This window comes from Mya arenaria, chromosome 8 (assembly GCF_026914265.1).
Source record: "Mya arenaria isolate MELC-2E11 chromosome 8, ASM2691426v1".
Taxonomy (NCBI): domain Eukaryota; kingdom Metazoa; phylum Mollusca; class Bivalvia; order Myida; family Myidae; genus Mya; species Mya arenaria.
In genome coordinates, this window is record NC_069129.1 from 36,843,695 (window position 1) to 36,862,629 (window position 18,935).

At 34.9% G+C, this 18,935-nt stretch overlaps 1 protein-coding gene across 2 annotated transcripts in view; it reads left to right on the forward strand.

Moving 5' to 3' along the window:
- Positions 1–18,935, forward strand: part of LOC128243281 (N6-adenosine-methyltransferase subunit METTL3-like) — an 86,504-nt gene that overhangs the window by 51,795 nt on the left and 15,774 nt on the right. For both annotated transcript variants that reach the window (XM_052960946.1, XM_052960947.1), the window contains 2 exons: positions 7,493–7,680; positions 17,255–17,293. In XM_052960946.1, the coding sequence (XP_052816906.1) occupies positions 7,493–7,680; positions 17,255–17,293 (227 nt within the window). The remainder of the gene's footprint in view (positions 1–7,492; positions 7,681–17,254; positions 17,294–18,935) is intronic.

The following is an 18,935-nucleotide window of genomic DNA, read 5'->3' on the forward strand; positions in this document are numbered from 1 at the left end:
TATTCACAATGGAATGCTGCATATAAGGACATAAGAGTATAGGATGTCGTTTCTGGGCTGTTACTTTCTCTTGTACGGACAGATTTAAAAATAACTTGCCACATGTGTTAAACATACCAAGATAACGTGTTGCGTGCAAGACACATGTCCCTACCTCTAAGGTGGGAGATACACTTAGTGTTTATTCACAATGGAATGCTGAATATAAGGACATAAGAGTGTAGGTTGTCAAGTATAGGTGGTATTTTTTTATGTTCAGAGGCAGTTTAAAATAGCTTGCCATATGTATTTGACACGTAAATGCAAGATCTTTTCATGTACTGACCTTGTTCATTGGTCAATGTCACATTCGGGGGCATTCGTCACATACTGTGACAGCTCTTGTTTTATTAATTAATTTACAGGGGGAAAAAATTCAGATTTTGGGTTGGGGGGAAGATAGAAAAATAAAAGTAAAATTTTCTGAAATGGACCATTTGATGAAAAAAAAAAAATATATAATCGAAAATTATAATAATATTACCTGGTACCGTAAATGACTGGGTATAAGACGATAGGGGGTATTAGACGCAGGGGAAAAAAACTGTGAAAAATCCGAGAAAAAAACTTTTAATCTATGTTTTTGGTTAAAAGACGCATAGAAAAAATGTCAAAATCGTCCGGCATTTTCAGCCACCATGTTTGTGATGGTTATGGCGATGGTTATCTTTAAAACCATACTGTCGAGAATGAAAAGCTATGTTACGCAAAAAATATTTTGACAGTGCCCAACTTTGCTTTTTTATATGTAAGTTTGATTATTGTTTAATTAAATTTATTATTCAAAATAACATTGAATACCGTAATTCACAAGAGTTCGGACACCATAAATTAATTTTTTTTTTCGCTCTCAGAATACATAGAAAATATCATTTTTACGTTTTATTTACATGTTTGTTTAACCTGCCTTTTTTCTTCATGTTTGCTTTTTACCACTTATTTATCCGTAGTAATCAATGGTCATAAACTTATTTATTACGCCTATAAGTGTAAATCCTTCATGAAGTTAATTAAAACACCATGCACTGAACTGAATAAACACATTCTATCGGCTTCAGATCAAAGAGTCACACTGTGTGACGTCACATAACTTACAGTTATACCCACGAGGATCTCGTGGAGAGCATAGACATTGCTATGCAGGATTAATGTATAACTGTACGATTATTGCTTCATATAGTCTATAAGTGTGGTACAAGTTTGAAAGCTTAATGGCAGATCGTTTTACAAACTTGCCATGTCGATGTTTTCTTAATCCCTTGATTGCCCTTGTTGTTTGTTTAATCCTCAAATAAATATATCACACTTCCTTTTCAACAGGCAATACATCGTTTAGGATGGGTAGTAACTAATTAAATTGTCACAGTGGTGTATATGGTTAGGTAATCTAGCCAGGCATTGTAAAGATAAAAATCAATAATCTTCGTCTGTGAAACTTGGTAACTATGAAAGTTATGATTGATGTCCTTTGGGTGTCCGAAAATTAGGTACGCAAAATAAATTATTTTGGGAAACAATTATGGGTGTCCAAATATTTAGAGTGTCCGAACTCTTAGGTGAATTACGGTAACTTTAATCGAAAAATATTTTTTGTTGAAATTATAAACGTCTTACGATATACCGTATCCCGATCTTCAACTGCCGTTTTAACCCGTGTATACTCGATCAATATGACGCGAGTAACATCCCTTTCTACATAAATCTAAACAAACTCTCGGCTTGAAATTGACCTCAGAAAAAAAGTTCAAAAAATTGTTACTGGGTATTATACGCAGGCATTTTTTTGCATCAAAATCTGAGGGAAAAAAGTGCGTCTAATACCCAGTCATTAACGGTAATATAATAAAAAAAATTTTTTACAAAAGAATGGTTTTGGCTTATCTAAGGCATATCAATACAACACCTAAAAACATGATGTGTGGGATCAAACCATTAAGTTGCAATGATTCCAATTGTTGAAGCCCATTTAGTTGCCTCTTACGATACCTGAATGCCAGTTTCATGTTTCTATTATCCCATTGTTCGTTTTCAATTGAGTACTAAACAGCAATAAGAAATAGTATTTATATTAGTGTGATTGGAAACAATAACTGGTAAACACTAAATGAGTGATATTGAATGTTATTAGTGAGTATAGAGTGTAAAGTTCACATTACAAAATAAAGAAGAACTTGTTTAACATAAGTGATAATCAATTTAATCAATTATTGACCCTGCGTTGCCTTTAACATCGCACAACAGCACTGATTCTGTGATTAATGTATCCAATATGTCACCATCTATCTCCGACGATGATGGTGGGTTTAAATAATGTGTAAATATGTTTGAATAGGTTGGTAATTAATACCTTTTTTCAACCTCTTTTTCTTGACATATATGTGGGAAAGCTTGCATATGAACATGTGTGTTTCCGCCTGCAACTCTAGATATTTACACCTCAACTTCCATTCCTTAAATGAACTGCCTTTCGGCAATTGCGTTCATCAATCGATGAACGCAACATCTTCGGATATGTTCGGATAGTAATTCATTGCATAACAATATACATGATAACTATTGATCTTGTTATTGGTTGTATTGTGTCTGCAGGTCCTGTAAAATATAGATCAACATTTTTAAAAGTGTTAGTTTATTATATTTTAAATATAATGGTACCAGAAGTGTTTCAATTTTACGTTTTAAAGTGATTTCAAGTGGTGAACTTTTCCCGCGTTATTGTGACAACGTGATTTGAAAAAACGTTTCCGGTTATAGTCTGGTCCTTCTATTTACAGAATGGGTAAGAACGGATTACTTAAAGGTTTTCTTAAATGAAATGAAGAATTTTTTTAACAATTCTTGAATGAAATAATGCACTATTGGTGTAAATATAAGGAATGAATTACGGGGTTGATGTCATTATCGGGGATATGAACGCAATTGGGTTGGTCAAAGTTCGCATGGAGTCCTTCGGACTCCACACACATTGACCAACCCAATTGCGTTCATACCCGATAATGACATCAACCCCGCAATTCATTCCTTAAATAATAGTATAAAATCAGATTTACTCATTTATCAACGGAAGGCGTTTACGGAAACCATAATTTATTTCAGCCGAATTAATTAAATTGACAGAATCAAGTTCACCGAATTAGACGAAATCAATTGCCATTAATCGCATTTTCTATGATTTTAATTGCGTATTCACGCAAATACGTAGCTTTTTTGTAAATCTGAGTCTTTAAGTTAACACGAAACTATTATTCTATTGAAATACTGTAAACAGATGTCAGTTCACACAACCAAGAATATATATCTTTACAACAATGACTGTGGGGAAAAAGGGGTAATACAAAACTTTGTGGTGTAACGAAGCATTAATTTCAAATTGAACGAAACATTTTACACAAATTCAACAATTACGAATTATAGGAACTTTCTTAATTTATAGAAAAAGATGTCTAAAACGCATTCGACTATGATTTTCAAACATGAGATAGTCTGATACATGTATGACCTAGACAGGTGCCCGGTGCTTAAGAAATCCCTGAGTCGTGTGGAATACTTTATTGACTATTTACCAGACAGTTTGTTTTTCGGACACAAAAATTTATCAGAACTGGTGGGAAAAAAAATTAAAAAATGATATCGAATTTGACATTTTATATTTTGTCTACTCTTCGGAAAAATACAGTCGGTGGGTTTGTAAATCAATTCATATAAAAATGCTGGCCTTACAGCTACGGATATCATTCGACTTGAACGCTCCCAAAGATTTTTTATGAAAATATGCAGTCATTTCCAAGCAGTAAATCAACTGACTTTGCATTATGTGCTTTAAATGTTTAATGTATGGAAACAACAGCTGAGCACAGGAAATTACAATTGGGCAAATATGCAAACAAAATGACACCACATGCACATGCATTCGAAACATAGCACGGAATGTTCGGTAGCGGGTCTAGTAAGCAATGCGGCAATCTAGTCTGAGATAGACATTTTCGAATGATATTCAGGTTGTGTTAACCAGCAATTATATACACACTGCATCACCCAATTGAATAGCTCATTTTCTGACATTAATGTTTTTAACATAAGCCTGCTCAATGTATAGTGATCCATTTTCACCTCAAGCCGATGCCGGAGTGCATTTGAAGTAAGGCATACATGTGATAATTTTTTGGGTCGATTCCGGGACAATTGTCGTAATGTCAACGCACACTAGGGGGGTCTGGGGGCATCCCCCCCCCCCCCCCCCCCCCCCCGGAATTTTTTTTAATGGGGAACGTCTGTGGTGCATTCTAGAGCATATCTGGGGCTATTTTAGTCATTTTTAACATCCAGAAAATGTACCTATTTTGACTGCCAAGACGTATTTTTTACTTGACATGGTTTGGTTTTTTTCTGCATTTTCTTGAAAACATAAAACCACCAGATATTTTCCCAGGCTTTAAATGAAGTGCTAACCAGGAGGATATGCAGTCTACTTTCGGTTTCATCAAAACAGGAAATAAACAACTATACGGGCACCTGTTTTCCCGCGCTTTTGAGAACAAGCGTAACAAAATATTATTTTTTTCATCACATTTAAAACGTTTGCAATTTATGACACACAATACTTTCCAGACGATCAAGAAGATTTTCCAGTCGATGAGCTTTTTCCGTTTGGAGATGCATATAATTTTGATAGAGACGTGTCAACAATCGGCTGTATAAAGCGATCACGTGACGTAATATGGTCACGTGATTAAAGCACCTGTAAACCCCATATCGTCAGTTTTATTTCGGCGTAAAAATACACAACGATAGTTAAAAAAAAAGTTCAAAACACTAAAATTCCTTATGGACGCGTAAGTTGTTTAAAGTATAACAATTATTGACATTGAAATTTGAATGGAATATGGGATGTTTTCCGTGTTTTAATTTTGTTTTTTTACTCATTTTGTCACTCTCTTTGAAATTACCTTCATGCTCGTTTGTCGGTAAAATGTGTGAAAAATATCAATTCATCAATTAAAAGCTATCATTCATAAGACCAAACAAATCCATATGAAAACAATGAATTTGTATACAAGAACTCTCCCCGACTCGTTAAGCACAACAATAGGCCAATAGATCAATTATCGGGTGATTGACGATGACCTCGACGACACACGTACCAATTAACGGATTAGTGTCAACATGTCCTGTGTTTTACGACCAGTGTCCCGGACAGGCAAAATAGCTGACTTACATTGGTAAAATTAAGATAATCGATTAAGGGATTTTTTTTTTTTTTTTTTTTTTTATGACTTTCCGGGACAAACATGCACCCTCCGTGACTCCGTGACAGAGATACGATTTCCGGGACAATCCCGGACGTCCGGGACGTTATCACATGTATGAGTAAGGTGTGAACATCTATGACATGCTCGCATTTGAAATAAGAATTGATAAATTGGTGTGCAATACCAAATCGGGACGGTAATTTTTACTTCGGAAAAGCGATTATTTCAGACTAGTGATTTTGGATTAAAGATTAGAAATTTAGTTGAACAAAGAAGGAGTATTATCGGGACGGAAAAATAATTTCCAAATAGCGATTATTTCGGATAAACGGTGTTCTGAATAGCGGTGTTCAACTGTATATATATATATATATATATATATATATATAGATATATAGATATATATATATATATATATATATATATATATATATATATATATAGATATGATGTTTAACTAGTAATTCCAAACTTATTAGATGTTTTACAAATTGTTCATAATTTACTAGATCTAGATTTTTCTTTTTTTTTTTGCCTATGTTTTGCTCTTATCGGTGGTATCTCATATTACCGTATTATATTATTCATAGGACGCACTTTTTTACCCCAGATTATCATCTAAAAAAATGCCTGCGTCCTTTCTATGCTATTAGGTTTTTATCCGTTTTTCACAAGACCATTTCAGGCCGAAAAAGACCATTTCAGGCCGAAAATGCCGAACCGGAGACAAACGCAGTAATGGTAAGTACCGATACTCAGTCTCCACCGAAGAGAACAACTGACGTAGGTTAAATCACGCAAGTTTACAAACGCAGAAATATATTGAATGTTTACTTTAAAATGATTTATTGAGAAATAAATTGAAAACAAACATAGAGTGTTTACTTTTTTACAAAAGGGACGCTACTCACACAAACTTGATGTGAGTCAGCGCTTTTACTGGATCGAGTTATAATGGCAACGGAAAATCGGGATATGAGGTAAATATCAATTAAACATTGTTCACGATTTTAACGTTTCGATATTTTAAAAAACATTTTGTTGTATATTACTGTTTTAAAATAATAATAATAACAAAGGAATGTGTATACCGCAAAGTAGCATTAAATATTGTCACTATCAAACCTTTTCAAATGTGCGAAGGTGTGAAAAACACTGTTTGTCTGTCATCAGAAAAACATCATTAGAACGAACTATTGCAATGGTATGATACCGTATGGTTGTTTGTTCGCACTTTACCACGTGTTTTAATACTTATCTGAGGGTGTTGACATTTTGAGAACATTTACGCATACTATTAGACTTATATCATTGTTCTTTACACCGTCAGAAGACGACAAAGGCGATTTGAAGAAAAGCGTCCTCAGGTTGATGGAATAAAACTACTATTACCTGTGCTACTGTTACTTTTCTTGCGTATCTAATGTATAAATTTACTTGAAATAAACAACGAAGTACATATTTGTTTGCTATAAAATTTAATATCGCATGATTTATAATGACCTTTGCCATTTTCACGATCCCAAAAAATAAATTGTCAAAACAAATATGGCGGATACTGGCCTTAACCGAAAAACGCTAAATTACCGATATACGACGATAATTATCCATATACACAAGACAGTTATCGAAATATGCCTTATATACATTTTTTATTGTTTTTACCTTTATATATGTTATAAATACCTTACCACCCTAAGTTTATCGGCTCCGATTTTGACATTTTTTTGCTGCGTCCTATCTTATATATTAAGGGTTTTTACCCGTTTTTTCACCAATTTTTTTGCCTGCGTCTTATCTATGCTAGCGTCCTATACATAGTATAATACGGTATACACTTTTTCATTTACATCTTAAGTAGTCTATGTTCTCATTTTCTCTATCTAGGCTTTATGTGATGTAAAGTATATGACTCCTTTAATTGTTTTATGGATCTGTACATAAAAGTGTTGTTGTAGTATTGTGTGTGATATGTTGTCTAACGCTTCATATACTGAAGAAAGAAATATATTATTATTATTATTCCACAGGCAGTTGTGGATTGGTGCAAAGTTAACACAACCACTATGTCATGTTCATGTTTCAAAATCTCAGAACGCTTAAATCTTTTTGCCAACAGTTGTGATTGTGTAATGGAAAAAGAAACTCAGGTTTTCATTAAATTCTTCATTTTAACCTGAACAGCCCTTATTCTATATATTTAGTGGGTACAGTGTGATATCCGAATACTGGACATGAAAGTGCTTGGGAAGTGTGCTGTGATAATGGCCGACCCTCCGTGGGACATCCACATGGAGCTACCATATGGCACGATGAGTGATGACGAGATGAGGAAAATGCCCGTGCCAAAGATGCAGGATGATGGCTACATGTTCCTCTGGGTCACTGGAAGGTAGGGAGCCTCTCCTGTTTGAATATGGTTTTAACATAATATTAACAGTAAATAATGAGCGACGAGAGAAATGCCAGTCTGCAAGATGTAGGATGATTTCTCGATGTTTCTCTTGGTCTTGGGCAGGTAGGGGTGTCTCCTACTCAGAAGTTTTGGCTAAGGCGGCAGCTACATGTTCGTCTGGTTTACCGGCAAGTAGAGGACGTGTCATATTTATAGACATACTTGCGTAAGATGCAGGAAGATGGGTACATGTTCCTCTTGGTCACAGGCAGAGTGGGAGCATCTCATTTATAGAAAGTTTTAACAGAATATCTGCCATAAATAATGAGCAATGACGAAGTTAGAAGATGCACATAGTGAAGATGCAGAACGACAGATACAAATATCATGGTCCTTTGGGTCTAGGGCAGGTAGGGGGCAGTCTCCTTTTATAGTTGGTTTAAAAAAGTGTTTTAACAAGAAGTTATGAGTGATAAGTGATAAGAGTAGTAAATGCCCATTTCCAAGATTCAAGATGGCAGCTACATGTTCCTCTGGGAAACCAGCAGGTATGAAGCATTTTGTAGAGGGATATATTGAAACACAAATATTTACTTCTGAACAACACCAGATGAATAAAGTGTATGTTCCCAAGATAAAGTCTTAAGATGTTTCATTAGAGCTACAATATTGTAAGATCGATGGCAAATTGTTAAATTATCAGAATTTTATTTAAGTTTCACAAAACCTTTAAAAGGGACCCGCTCATAAATAATTAAATAAAGTGTGGCAAATCATTCGAAGTGTCAAAACTAAGATACTGGTCGTAAAACTAGGGTTTTCCAACATATAATTTTAGGTTTGTTGGTCACCAAACTTGGTGTATAGAAAGAACATGTAGAGAGCTCACTTGGGATTGCTTTTTGGTCTGTTTGATAAAAGTTCAAGGTCACCATTAGGCCACAACAAATTGATCATTTGTTCATTGGATTTGCCGCACCTAAAGGGCTTGGTGCGGTTAGCTTGAAAAAATGGCCTATCATAGATTTTCACGATATTTACCATGATGAAAGTGCATTCCCTTCACATAATGGGCATGTGTTTGTTTAATGAATCGGACTATTATTAATTAAGATATGATTAAATTACAAGACCAATCAAATGTCAAATAAAAAGCCGACGTCGACGTCTTTTCGCGTATGGTTTTATCATTGACGTTGTAACGTCGTACTAAATGCATGTCAAAACTAGAGTTAATAATTGATTTATATAATATTTTACCATCAACCATCGGCTTATGCATAAACTGCTGTTAATGAAATTAATAAAATATCAACACGCACGTACTCGTTGCAGTACGTGCGTAATTATAACTGAGTGCGCTAAATTGCTTATAATATAAAAGAGATAATACTACATGCGTTCGTATAAAAGGCAAACTTTTGAAAAAAACCTTTATGATTTTTACTTATATTACTACAAAGGTGTTTAATTCAACCATTATTGTTATTATAATTTGATCGCATAAGTTTATATCGCGATCCACCAAGCGACATTTTATTTATGGCGCGTAGACATTTCCACGTGCTTTATGCGCATTCCGTACCTGAACGTAACTACTCGGTCATTTCCGTGACATGAAGATGTTCTCTCCAAATTACATATAGTTTTGCAAAAATAAGAATGTATAGGAAAATGAAGGTCATTGATGTGTATGATTGTTTAAATAAATCGTTATACTTCTCCACGTTTAAACGAGAAAAGGGAAAAACAATTGCGGGAGCTTTTATGTAAAAAAGCAACAACAGCAGGTCATTTAAATGTGGTATTTCATTCGACTATTTGGGTAAAAAAAAACCCTAAAAGTACATATAAGTGCATATTCTTTATATTTATAGCATCTAATTAGTGCATTCATGCATATATATATATACAGTAATGCGTTAGCACATTTCAGCATTTATAAACAATACACACGAATCAAATCATATCAGTTATAACAAAATGAAACATGAGTTAATTTGCGTAATCCATGAGTATGAATATATATAGCAAAGCCATCAGATAAGCAATTACTAGATCATTATATTAACAAATCATTCCATAAAACAGTTGATCAAATAAAATGAAAAACAACAACATTTTTTGCGTAGTCGTTTAAGGAAGATAGAGTTAAAGAACAATTTAATCGACGTAAGAATCCTTATTCTTCGCCCCTTGTCGCAGCATCCTTTATGTACGAGCTGAAACCTGTTGGCCATACAACGTTCTCATGACGACCGACACCCAAGTACCAAATCACGCTGGCAACGTGAGAACACGTCCCAACCACGCGTGCACCTGCCTTACACAAGCAATATCATGCCGTTACGTTTCTATGGTCGTGTTCTACCCAGCATTGTCCGAGACTGGGTCTTCTGTATGTAAAAGTTGGCCTTTATACTTATTGCATAACGCGCATACTATTCTTACAAATTCCCCTATTGAACGCAAATAAGATGTTGGGAGTGTTTTGTCCAAAAGCCTCCATTGTTTGAGTCTAGCATGGTTAGCTTCAGTCGTCCCAAGTTGTTTGTTGCCCTTTGGCAAAAATGAAGGCATCTTGGCATCAATACCCATTTTTTCTAGTACGTCTAATGAGTCCCGGAAACCTCGACCCACAACAAAAATATCGCCATTATGTACCCAGTCCTTGACCAATTCAACGTTGTTTTCTAAAACAGTGTTTAGAATACTTGCGTCGTTATTTTTGCCATCAGCGAGAAAAGGCCCAAGGACGGACACGATGTACCCGGAAGTGGATACAATAATCATTGGTTTAACGAGAGACCGTTTCTTTTGAACACTGTATGTTCTTCTCTGGAACTTGTTGTTTGAACTTTTGTTAATGTATATGTATGTGCCGTCAAGGACCAATATTGCTGGTGGGCTGCACTCGTTTCTTCCAAATAAGGAAATAGCCAGCGGTCGTGTATATAAAAAACGAAGAAAAAAAACAAACTTTTTTGGCGCCCGCACATACTATTTGGCCGCGCATATTATTTTTATCCCCCGCCTTGAAAAGGCGAGGGGATATAGTAATGGTAGGCGCGATTCCGCACGTCTATGTGTGCATGCATGCGTCCGTCCGTCCCACATTCATTTCTTTGCATCTCCTCTTACGTTTTTCATGCGATTTCTACCAAACTTTCACAGATTGATGATCATAAAGTGAAGCAGCACAAATTGTCGGGCTTTCCCGATTCGACCATTTTTGAAAAAGTTATTGCCCTTTGCTTATTTTACATTTAAAATTGGTTTGTTCGCAACTCCTCTTATGTTTTTCATGTGATTTCTACCAAACTTTCACAGATTGATGATCATAAGTGAAGCAGCGCATATTGTCAGGCTTCCCGATTCGACCATTTTTGAAAGAGTTATTGCCCTTTGCTTATTTTACATTTAAAATTGGTTTCTACGCAACTCCTCTAACGTTTTTCATGCGATTTCTACCAGACTTTCACAGATTGATGATCATAAAGTGAAGCAGCGCATATTGTCGGGCTTTCCCGATTCGACCATTTTTGAAAGAAATATTGCCCTTTGCTTCTTTTACATTTAAAATTGGTTTCTTCGCAACTCCTCTTACATTTTTCATGCGATTTCTACCAAACTTTCACAGATTAATAACTATATAGTGACGCAGCGCATATTTTTGGGCTTTCGCGATTCAACCATTTTTGAAAGATTTATTGCCCTTTGCTTATTTTACATTTAAAATTGGTTTCTTCGCAATTCGTCTTACGTTTTTCATGTGATTTTTACCAAACTTTCACAGTTTGATGATCATAAAGTGAAGCAGCACATATTGTCTGGCTTGTGCGATTTGACCGTTTTTGAAAGAGTTATTGCCCTTTGCTTATTTTTACATTTAAAATTGGTTTCTTCGCAAATCCTCTTACATTTTTCATGCGATTTCTACCAGACTTTCACAGATTGATGACTATATAGTGACGCAACGCATAAATATTGTCGGGCTTTCGCGATTCAACCATTTTTGAAAGAGTTATTGCCCTTTCTTTATTTAACATTTAAAATTGGTTTCTTCGCAACTCCTCTTACGTTTTTCATGTGATTTCTACCAAACTTTCACAGATTGATGACTTTATAGTGATGCAGCGCATATTGTCAGACTTTTGCAATTTGACCTTTTTTGAAAGAGTTATTGCCCTTTGTTTATTTTACATTTAAAATTGGTTTCTTCGCAATGACGCAGCGCATATTGTCAGGCTTTTGCGATTTGACCTTTTTTGAAAGAGTTATTGCTGTTTGTTTATTTTACATTTAAAATTGTATACGGGCTTTCATGAAGGGATTCTTTTAGGAAGAGTTAATGCCCTTTTTTAATTTTATGCATTTCGTATGTTCTAGAGAAACTACCCTGGCTTTTGTTAAAAAAAAAGGCGGGAGATATAGCTGTCTGTGACCGCTCTTGTTTTGTTTACTTCTGAATGTCCTCTATTTCCTGAAGTTTTTTTTACTTAGAATTTAAACCTGCAACGTCAACTTTGCCTTTTTCTGAAGGTATTTCCATGCTTTACATTCTTCGCGGGCAAAATTTCCTCTTGTCAGGACTAAATCAGGTCTGGGTAACTGCAAAACAGCGACAGTCTTTTTTGTCGGGAATATTTTGCAGGATGCACCATTGTTATTTATATCCAGTATTAATTTTCAGGTTACTTTCAGTTTTTCGTAATGTAAAATAAACATTTTAAATGTAAATCAGTGTCATAGTCAATGGATTATAGTCTTCAGTAAACAACAACAGTTTCACAGCGTCGAAGGCAATAATTATTTATGTGTGTTTGAAGTAATTCATTGTTTTGTACTCAAAATTTAGTGTTAAATAATATCTAAATCAGATTTTGAGTGCAAAACTTAAATTAAAATACACAGACACACGTACGACTTACAACAATTGTTTTCGTAAGTTATTTTTTAAATTCTAAAATGCATTTCTCAGTTTTCATATACTCATAATTGTTATAAACAGATAAAAATAGTAGGACTTGTAAATGTTTTAGAAACAGTCTGTATTTATGCACCAGTCAATGGTAACCACGCCAAACCCCATAGTAAAGTGGCCTGTTTCTTACGGGCATTAAAGCTATGGAGGCCGTCATATTCTTTTTCAAGGCACGTACCTATAAACCAAAGGTTTGTGGTAAAGGCGAGGTCTTAAAAGGGAAACATCTTTATTCCACCACTGCTCTAATATAATAACATGTGCCACATTTGCAGATTTGTTTGATACTGCCTCAATTATGTTGTCCCACAATTTAATCCATAAAGTGTCTTTTTGTGATTGGTCCATGTCCGGTGTCTGTCGTCTGTCGTTCGGCGTTAACAATTGGTTATAATCATCTTCTTTTCCTAAACCGCTTGGACAATTTTGATGAAACTTCATAGGAATGATCCTTGGTTGATGCTTTTTCAAAATTGTCCAAAGAAATGAATTCCATACAGAACTCTGGTTGCCATGGCAACCTAAAGGAAAATGTCAACAATTGGTTATAATCATCATCTTCTCCTAAACCGCTTGGACAATTTTAATGAAACTTCATAGGAATTATCCTTGGTTGGTGCTTTTTCAAATTGTTCAAAAGAATGAATTCCATGCAGAACTCTGGTTGCCATGGCAACCTAAAGGAAAAGCTTCAACAATTGGTTATAATCATCATCTTCTCCTAAACCCCTGGGACAATTTTAATGAAACTTCATAGGAATGATCCTTGGTTGGTGCATTTTCAAAATTGTTCAAAGAAATGAATTCCATGCAGAACTCTGGTTGCCATGGCAACCTAAAGGAAAAATTACAAAACGTTTTTTTGCAAATACTATGAAGCCTAGTGCATATTTGGTGTGTATCATTGGCGATTGGTTATCTACCATGTTTATTTAAATTATGCCCCTGGAGAAAAATTGGCCTCAGCCCGTGGGCTACAAGTTCATTATAAATACATTTTGTTAAAATCTGGTAGTTATGTAAAGTTTACTCTTGAAGCAAGGGCAGTATGTCTTGATATATGGTCTCCCTTTTTGTTGGAGATTCCACTACTTTGTATTTTTAGTAACAAGGGAATAGATTTTAAATTTTATTAAGTCTTCAACATAGTCACTTCTGAGGTAGTTATTGTTCTTTTTTTAGGTTCATAGACTCAAATAATTATTATACACTTTATTCTTTAGAAAAAATTTCATTTTTACTTAATAATAAATTTAATAATCAGACTTTTCCATTGAACTTCATGTAGATTATTGTTCATGCAGATGCTACAATCTTATCTTCTGTGTGGATAGTGTTATTCACTTATAACTTATATAAAGAAAAATATTATTATTAAAATTAGAAGGAATGTGATGTTGTCCTTTATGGGAAAATGTTATAATATTAGTTAAAGAAGTTGATTATGATCTGTTATTTGATTTTTGGAGCTTAAGGCAGTTTATTGATTTTATTGGATGGTGCACTGTTTGTTGTTTGTGTATCTATACTAAAAGTTCTTTCAGTGTGCAAGCAATATAACATAGTTTTGTCAGTGTGCAGGCAATTGAACAAAGTCCTGTCAGTGTGCAGGCAACTGAAAATAGTTCTGTCAGTGTACAGGTATCTGTACAAAGTGCGGTCAATGTGCAGTCAATTATCAAGTTCTGTCAGTGTGGTGCGCAGGCAACTGAAAAAGTCTTGTCAGTGTGCAAGTGAGAATCAAATTCTGTCAGTGTGCAGTCAATCATCAAGTCCTGTCAGTGTGCAGGCAACTGAACAAAATCCTGTCAGTGTGCAGTCAATCACCAAGTCCTGTCAGTGTGCTGGAAACTGTGACAAGTCCTGTCAGTGTGCAGGCAACTGTGACAAGTCCTGTCAGTGATTATCCAGGCAACATGTTTGACCAGTATGTTTTTATGCCCCCCAAGGTGGGCATATTAATATCGCTCTGTCCGTCCGTCCGTCCGTGTGTCTGGCTCAATAACTCATGTCTGTGCTGTAACTTTCTCTCTTATGGACATATTTTAAAATAACTTGCCATGTGTGTTTGACATACTAAGACAACGTGTCGTGTGCAAGACCTGTGTCCTTACCTCTAAATTGAAGGTCACACTTAGTGTTTATTCACAATGGAATGCTGCATATAAGTACATGGAGTATAGGCTGTCGTGTCTGGGCTGTAACTTTCTCTTGTGTGGACAGATTTTAAAATGACTTGCCACATGTATTCGACATACCAAAACGACGTGTCGTGTGCAAGACCCATGTCCCTACCTCTAAGTTGAAAGATACACTAAGTATTTATTCACAATGGAATGCTGAATATGAGTACATAAGAGTGTAGGCTGTCAAGTATGGGTGGTGTTTTTTTATGTTCAGAGGCAATTTAAAATAACTTGCCATATGTATTTGACACGTAAAGGCAAGATCAACTTTTTATGTACTTGTTCATAGGACAATGTCACATTTGGGGGCATTCGTTACATACTGTGACAGCTCTTGTTCAATATTCTTTGAGAAACAAGCTATATTGATAACAAAGGTTAAACTCTTTTACTCAGGTGAGCGATTTAGAGCCATCATGGCCCTCTTGTTTTAGAAATGTTCTCTGTGATATTTACATTTTCGATCTTCTGCAATGTCAAAGTCACTACAATTTTATCATGTGCTTCAAGATTCAAATTTAGACCTGACCCAGTATTTGGAAATGCTCAAATGATGAATTACTCTTACTAGTCTAATAAAAGGTTTTTGGGATAGTAAGTTATGGAATGAATAAATTAGTTTTCTTTTTTGGTCTTTCAATAATTGCACATTTCTATGAGGAATGTTGTCTTTACAATATATCCACTTTTAAATTGAAGTTAATAATAAAGCACTGGATCTTATTGCCATTTGTTAAATATTGAGACAGATTTTTATGTGATACAATCAAAACCTTTTCATTTATAACTGAGAACCTATGTTTGCAATGAAAAAGCATTTCTTGACATAATTGTATGATATATTTGGTAGAAAGAAATAAACTTTTTTTAATTTTTCGCTTGGCGCTTGCCTCTGAATTGCCTTAAATTTTAAAAAAAGTATTTATTTTTTCGCTCGCTCGCTCCTACTTTTTTTTGGCAAAATCCGTAGAACAAATGATCAATTTGTTGTGGCCTTACTAAAAATAGAAATTTTGTTTCTGGCGAATAACTTTAGTTTCTTTCATCATAATTGAACTCCAAACTCGATGTATTATAAGTAGGAACAATTGGAGATCTTGGGATTGCTTTTGGGTTCGTTCCGTCAAAGGTCAAAGTCGCCGGTACTAAGTATTAAAATTTCATTTGCTGCTAATAACTACAGTTTCGTTCATCATATGGACACCAAACTCGGTACATATGAAGAACAAGTGAAGAGCTTACTTGGGCTTTGGATTGCTTCTGGGTCTGTTTGGTCAAAGGTCATGGTCACAATAACCAAAAATTCGGTTTCCAGCAATTATGTTGAGTTTTGTTCATCATTTGCACCAAACTTGATGTATAATAAGAACATGAGCTTGGTGGAGAACCCACTTGACTTATTGGTCAAGTGAACAGCAAAAAATGTATTGTAAATAAAACGTCTTGATTCAGGGAGGATTTTTAAAGATATGTTTCTTAATACTAGGAAAATTTCGGTCATATAAAGACGATAAACCCTGCAATAAAGAGCACTTTCCAGGATAATATAGATCTTTCTGTAAAATTCTAAACTTTTTCTGTAAATCTTGACCAAAAATTACTCAGGGTTGAAAATCTCTATTAAATTTCTTCTCCCAGAGGTTGATTCATAACAAATTATGTTTGCCAGGGGCAGGTCTAGTTACCACTATATGTCTGTACAGAAAGCTTTGAAAATCTTCTCTTCAAAAACCATTGACCTGATTTCAAAATATTTTCACAGAAATGTTCCTTAGATGACCATATATCAAATTCCTTCATCCCATTGTCAAAAACAAGGCCGCCAGGGGCGGGGCTAGTTTTCACTATACTGGAAGTATTATAGTTTCACCTGCAGCTTACGGGCGGGTGGGCATTTTGGCGGGTATTTTTTCCAGTATGTTTTCTGATTAATAACTTTAGAATCCTGTGTCCAGTCAGGACCAAATTTGGTCAGAATGTGTATGGGCATAATTTCTTGGACATGTTTTATAACCAGCCATGTCACTGTAGTCACCCGAGAGTTATAGTCCTTTAATTATAGAAATTACTTAAAGTAGGTCTTGTCTGATCAATTACTTCAGATTCCTTTGTCCAATTATCACCATATTTGGTCAGAATGTATGTGGGCATTATATGTTGGACAAGTTAACCAGCCATATCGCTATTGTCACTCAAGATTAATCACCCTTTAATAATAGAATATTATGTATGGGCACAATACCTCTGACAAGTTTGATAATCAGCCAAATCACTGTAGTCGCCCGAGAATTATTGCCCTTTAATTATAAAAAATGTCAATATCACCAAGTTTTACTCAGGTGAGCAATATAGGGCCATCTCGAACCCTCTTGTTTAGATAAATATGTATTTTGCATTTCAGGGCTATGGAGCTTGGCAGGGAATGTCTGGAGCTGTGGGGGTAAGCAGGTTTTTCTTGTTAAATAGGAAATCAAAATTCGGACAATTTTGCTTCAATCCAAATCAAAGAAAGAGAAAAAAAAAGTCCAGAATCATTTAAACTGCAATAATTTTTTGAAAGTTTCCTTTTGAGATTTTCTTTTTTAAGCGTGATTTTTCATCAATAGATTTGGGGAGTATGGCCAAAATTCTGCAAGTGGGCGTTTGGATGTCCTTAACATTCTTGTGTTTAAGTTTGTTCTGTGTCATCAATACAAGTTTTTATCTAACCGTCATGAAACTTGGTCAGAATATTTGTCAGCATGATATTCAAGAGCAGTGTGAATATCTACATAATCATTAGTAAAAACCTAGATCAAATATCAAGACAAAATTTTGAGTTAAAGTTTCTTATTTCTTTCACAAATTCAACTGTATTTTTCCAATTTTCAAGAAACTCAGAAGATTTCTCATCATGATATTTAGGACCAGTGTGAATATGGGTCATTTAGAGTCATAAACTAGGCCGGTCCAATGTGAATATAGTTCAGCAACATTTACTTTTTCTTCATAAACATCCATCCTGCTGCAAAATCAAAATAAAAAAATCTGACTAGTGTGGTTCCTTTGCACCATTAGCTTTATCAAAGGGCACCATCTTAAACATTGGCCATAACTCAAGAACTGTTAATAACATTAATAATATATTGAAAAGAAACTAGGTACCCATGTTGCAGGAGACACTGTGTGCATTATATCCCTGAACTCTGCCTTTAATAATTGTTGAGTTGTGCCCCTAAAATGTTATGCCCCTAAAACAACAAAAAACGAAAAGCATTGGCATTGGCTCCATGGTACTTCATTTTAAACAAAGGTGTGGTCTGGTTCAATTTGAATACAATGGCCATGAATGTGGATTTGTATTTTTAATATTAAACAATGAATTTAATTAATTTAGTCCTAGACTTTTATACTCCCATTTGCTTTATGACGTCATTTTATTATCCTTATTGTATATCATAAATATGCATTCTGTAAATATGGACTCCTTTGACAGGGGGCAGTGCCACTTGTCCCCCAGAGGGAAGACTGTTCAATTTTAAAGCTCTAAACATACACCATTTTAACAACAGTAATTTTATCTTTGAATACATCAGAGAAGAAAATGAAAAATACATTCTGTTAGCATTTTGTAAACAAAGTGTCTAGGTGATAAGGGGAGTGTAGTGTCAAGGTCATGGTCACTGTTTCTAAAATAACTTAAGCTAGAATTGATGGATAATGATAAGAGTTGGTGTGCAGGTAGTTTATGTGAAGAGCTAGTTTGGGACTGCATTTGAAGTGGATGGGGTCAAGGTCACTGTTACTAAAAATAAAAAAAATGGTTTCTGCCCAATAACTTAAAGTTAGAACTGATGGATTTTAATGAAAGTTAGTGTGTATATAGCTTATGTGAAGAGCAGTCTTGGGATTGCTTTTGAAGTGGATGGGTCCTGTAACAAAAAAATAAATAAAATGGTTTCCAACCAATAACTTACGTAAGAATTGATGGATAGCGATGAAAGATGGGAAGTAGGTAACTTATGTGAAGCGCTAGCTTGGGATTACTTTTGACAAGGTAGGGCTCCAGGTCAAGGTCATTGTTTCTTAAATAGAAAAAACAT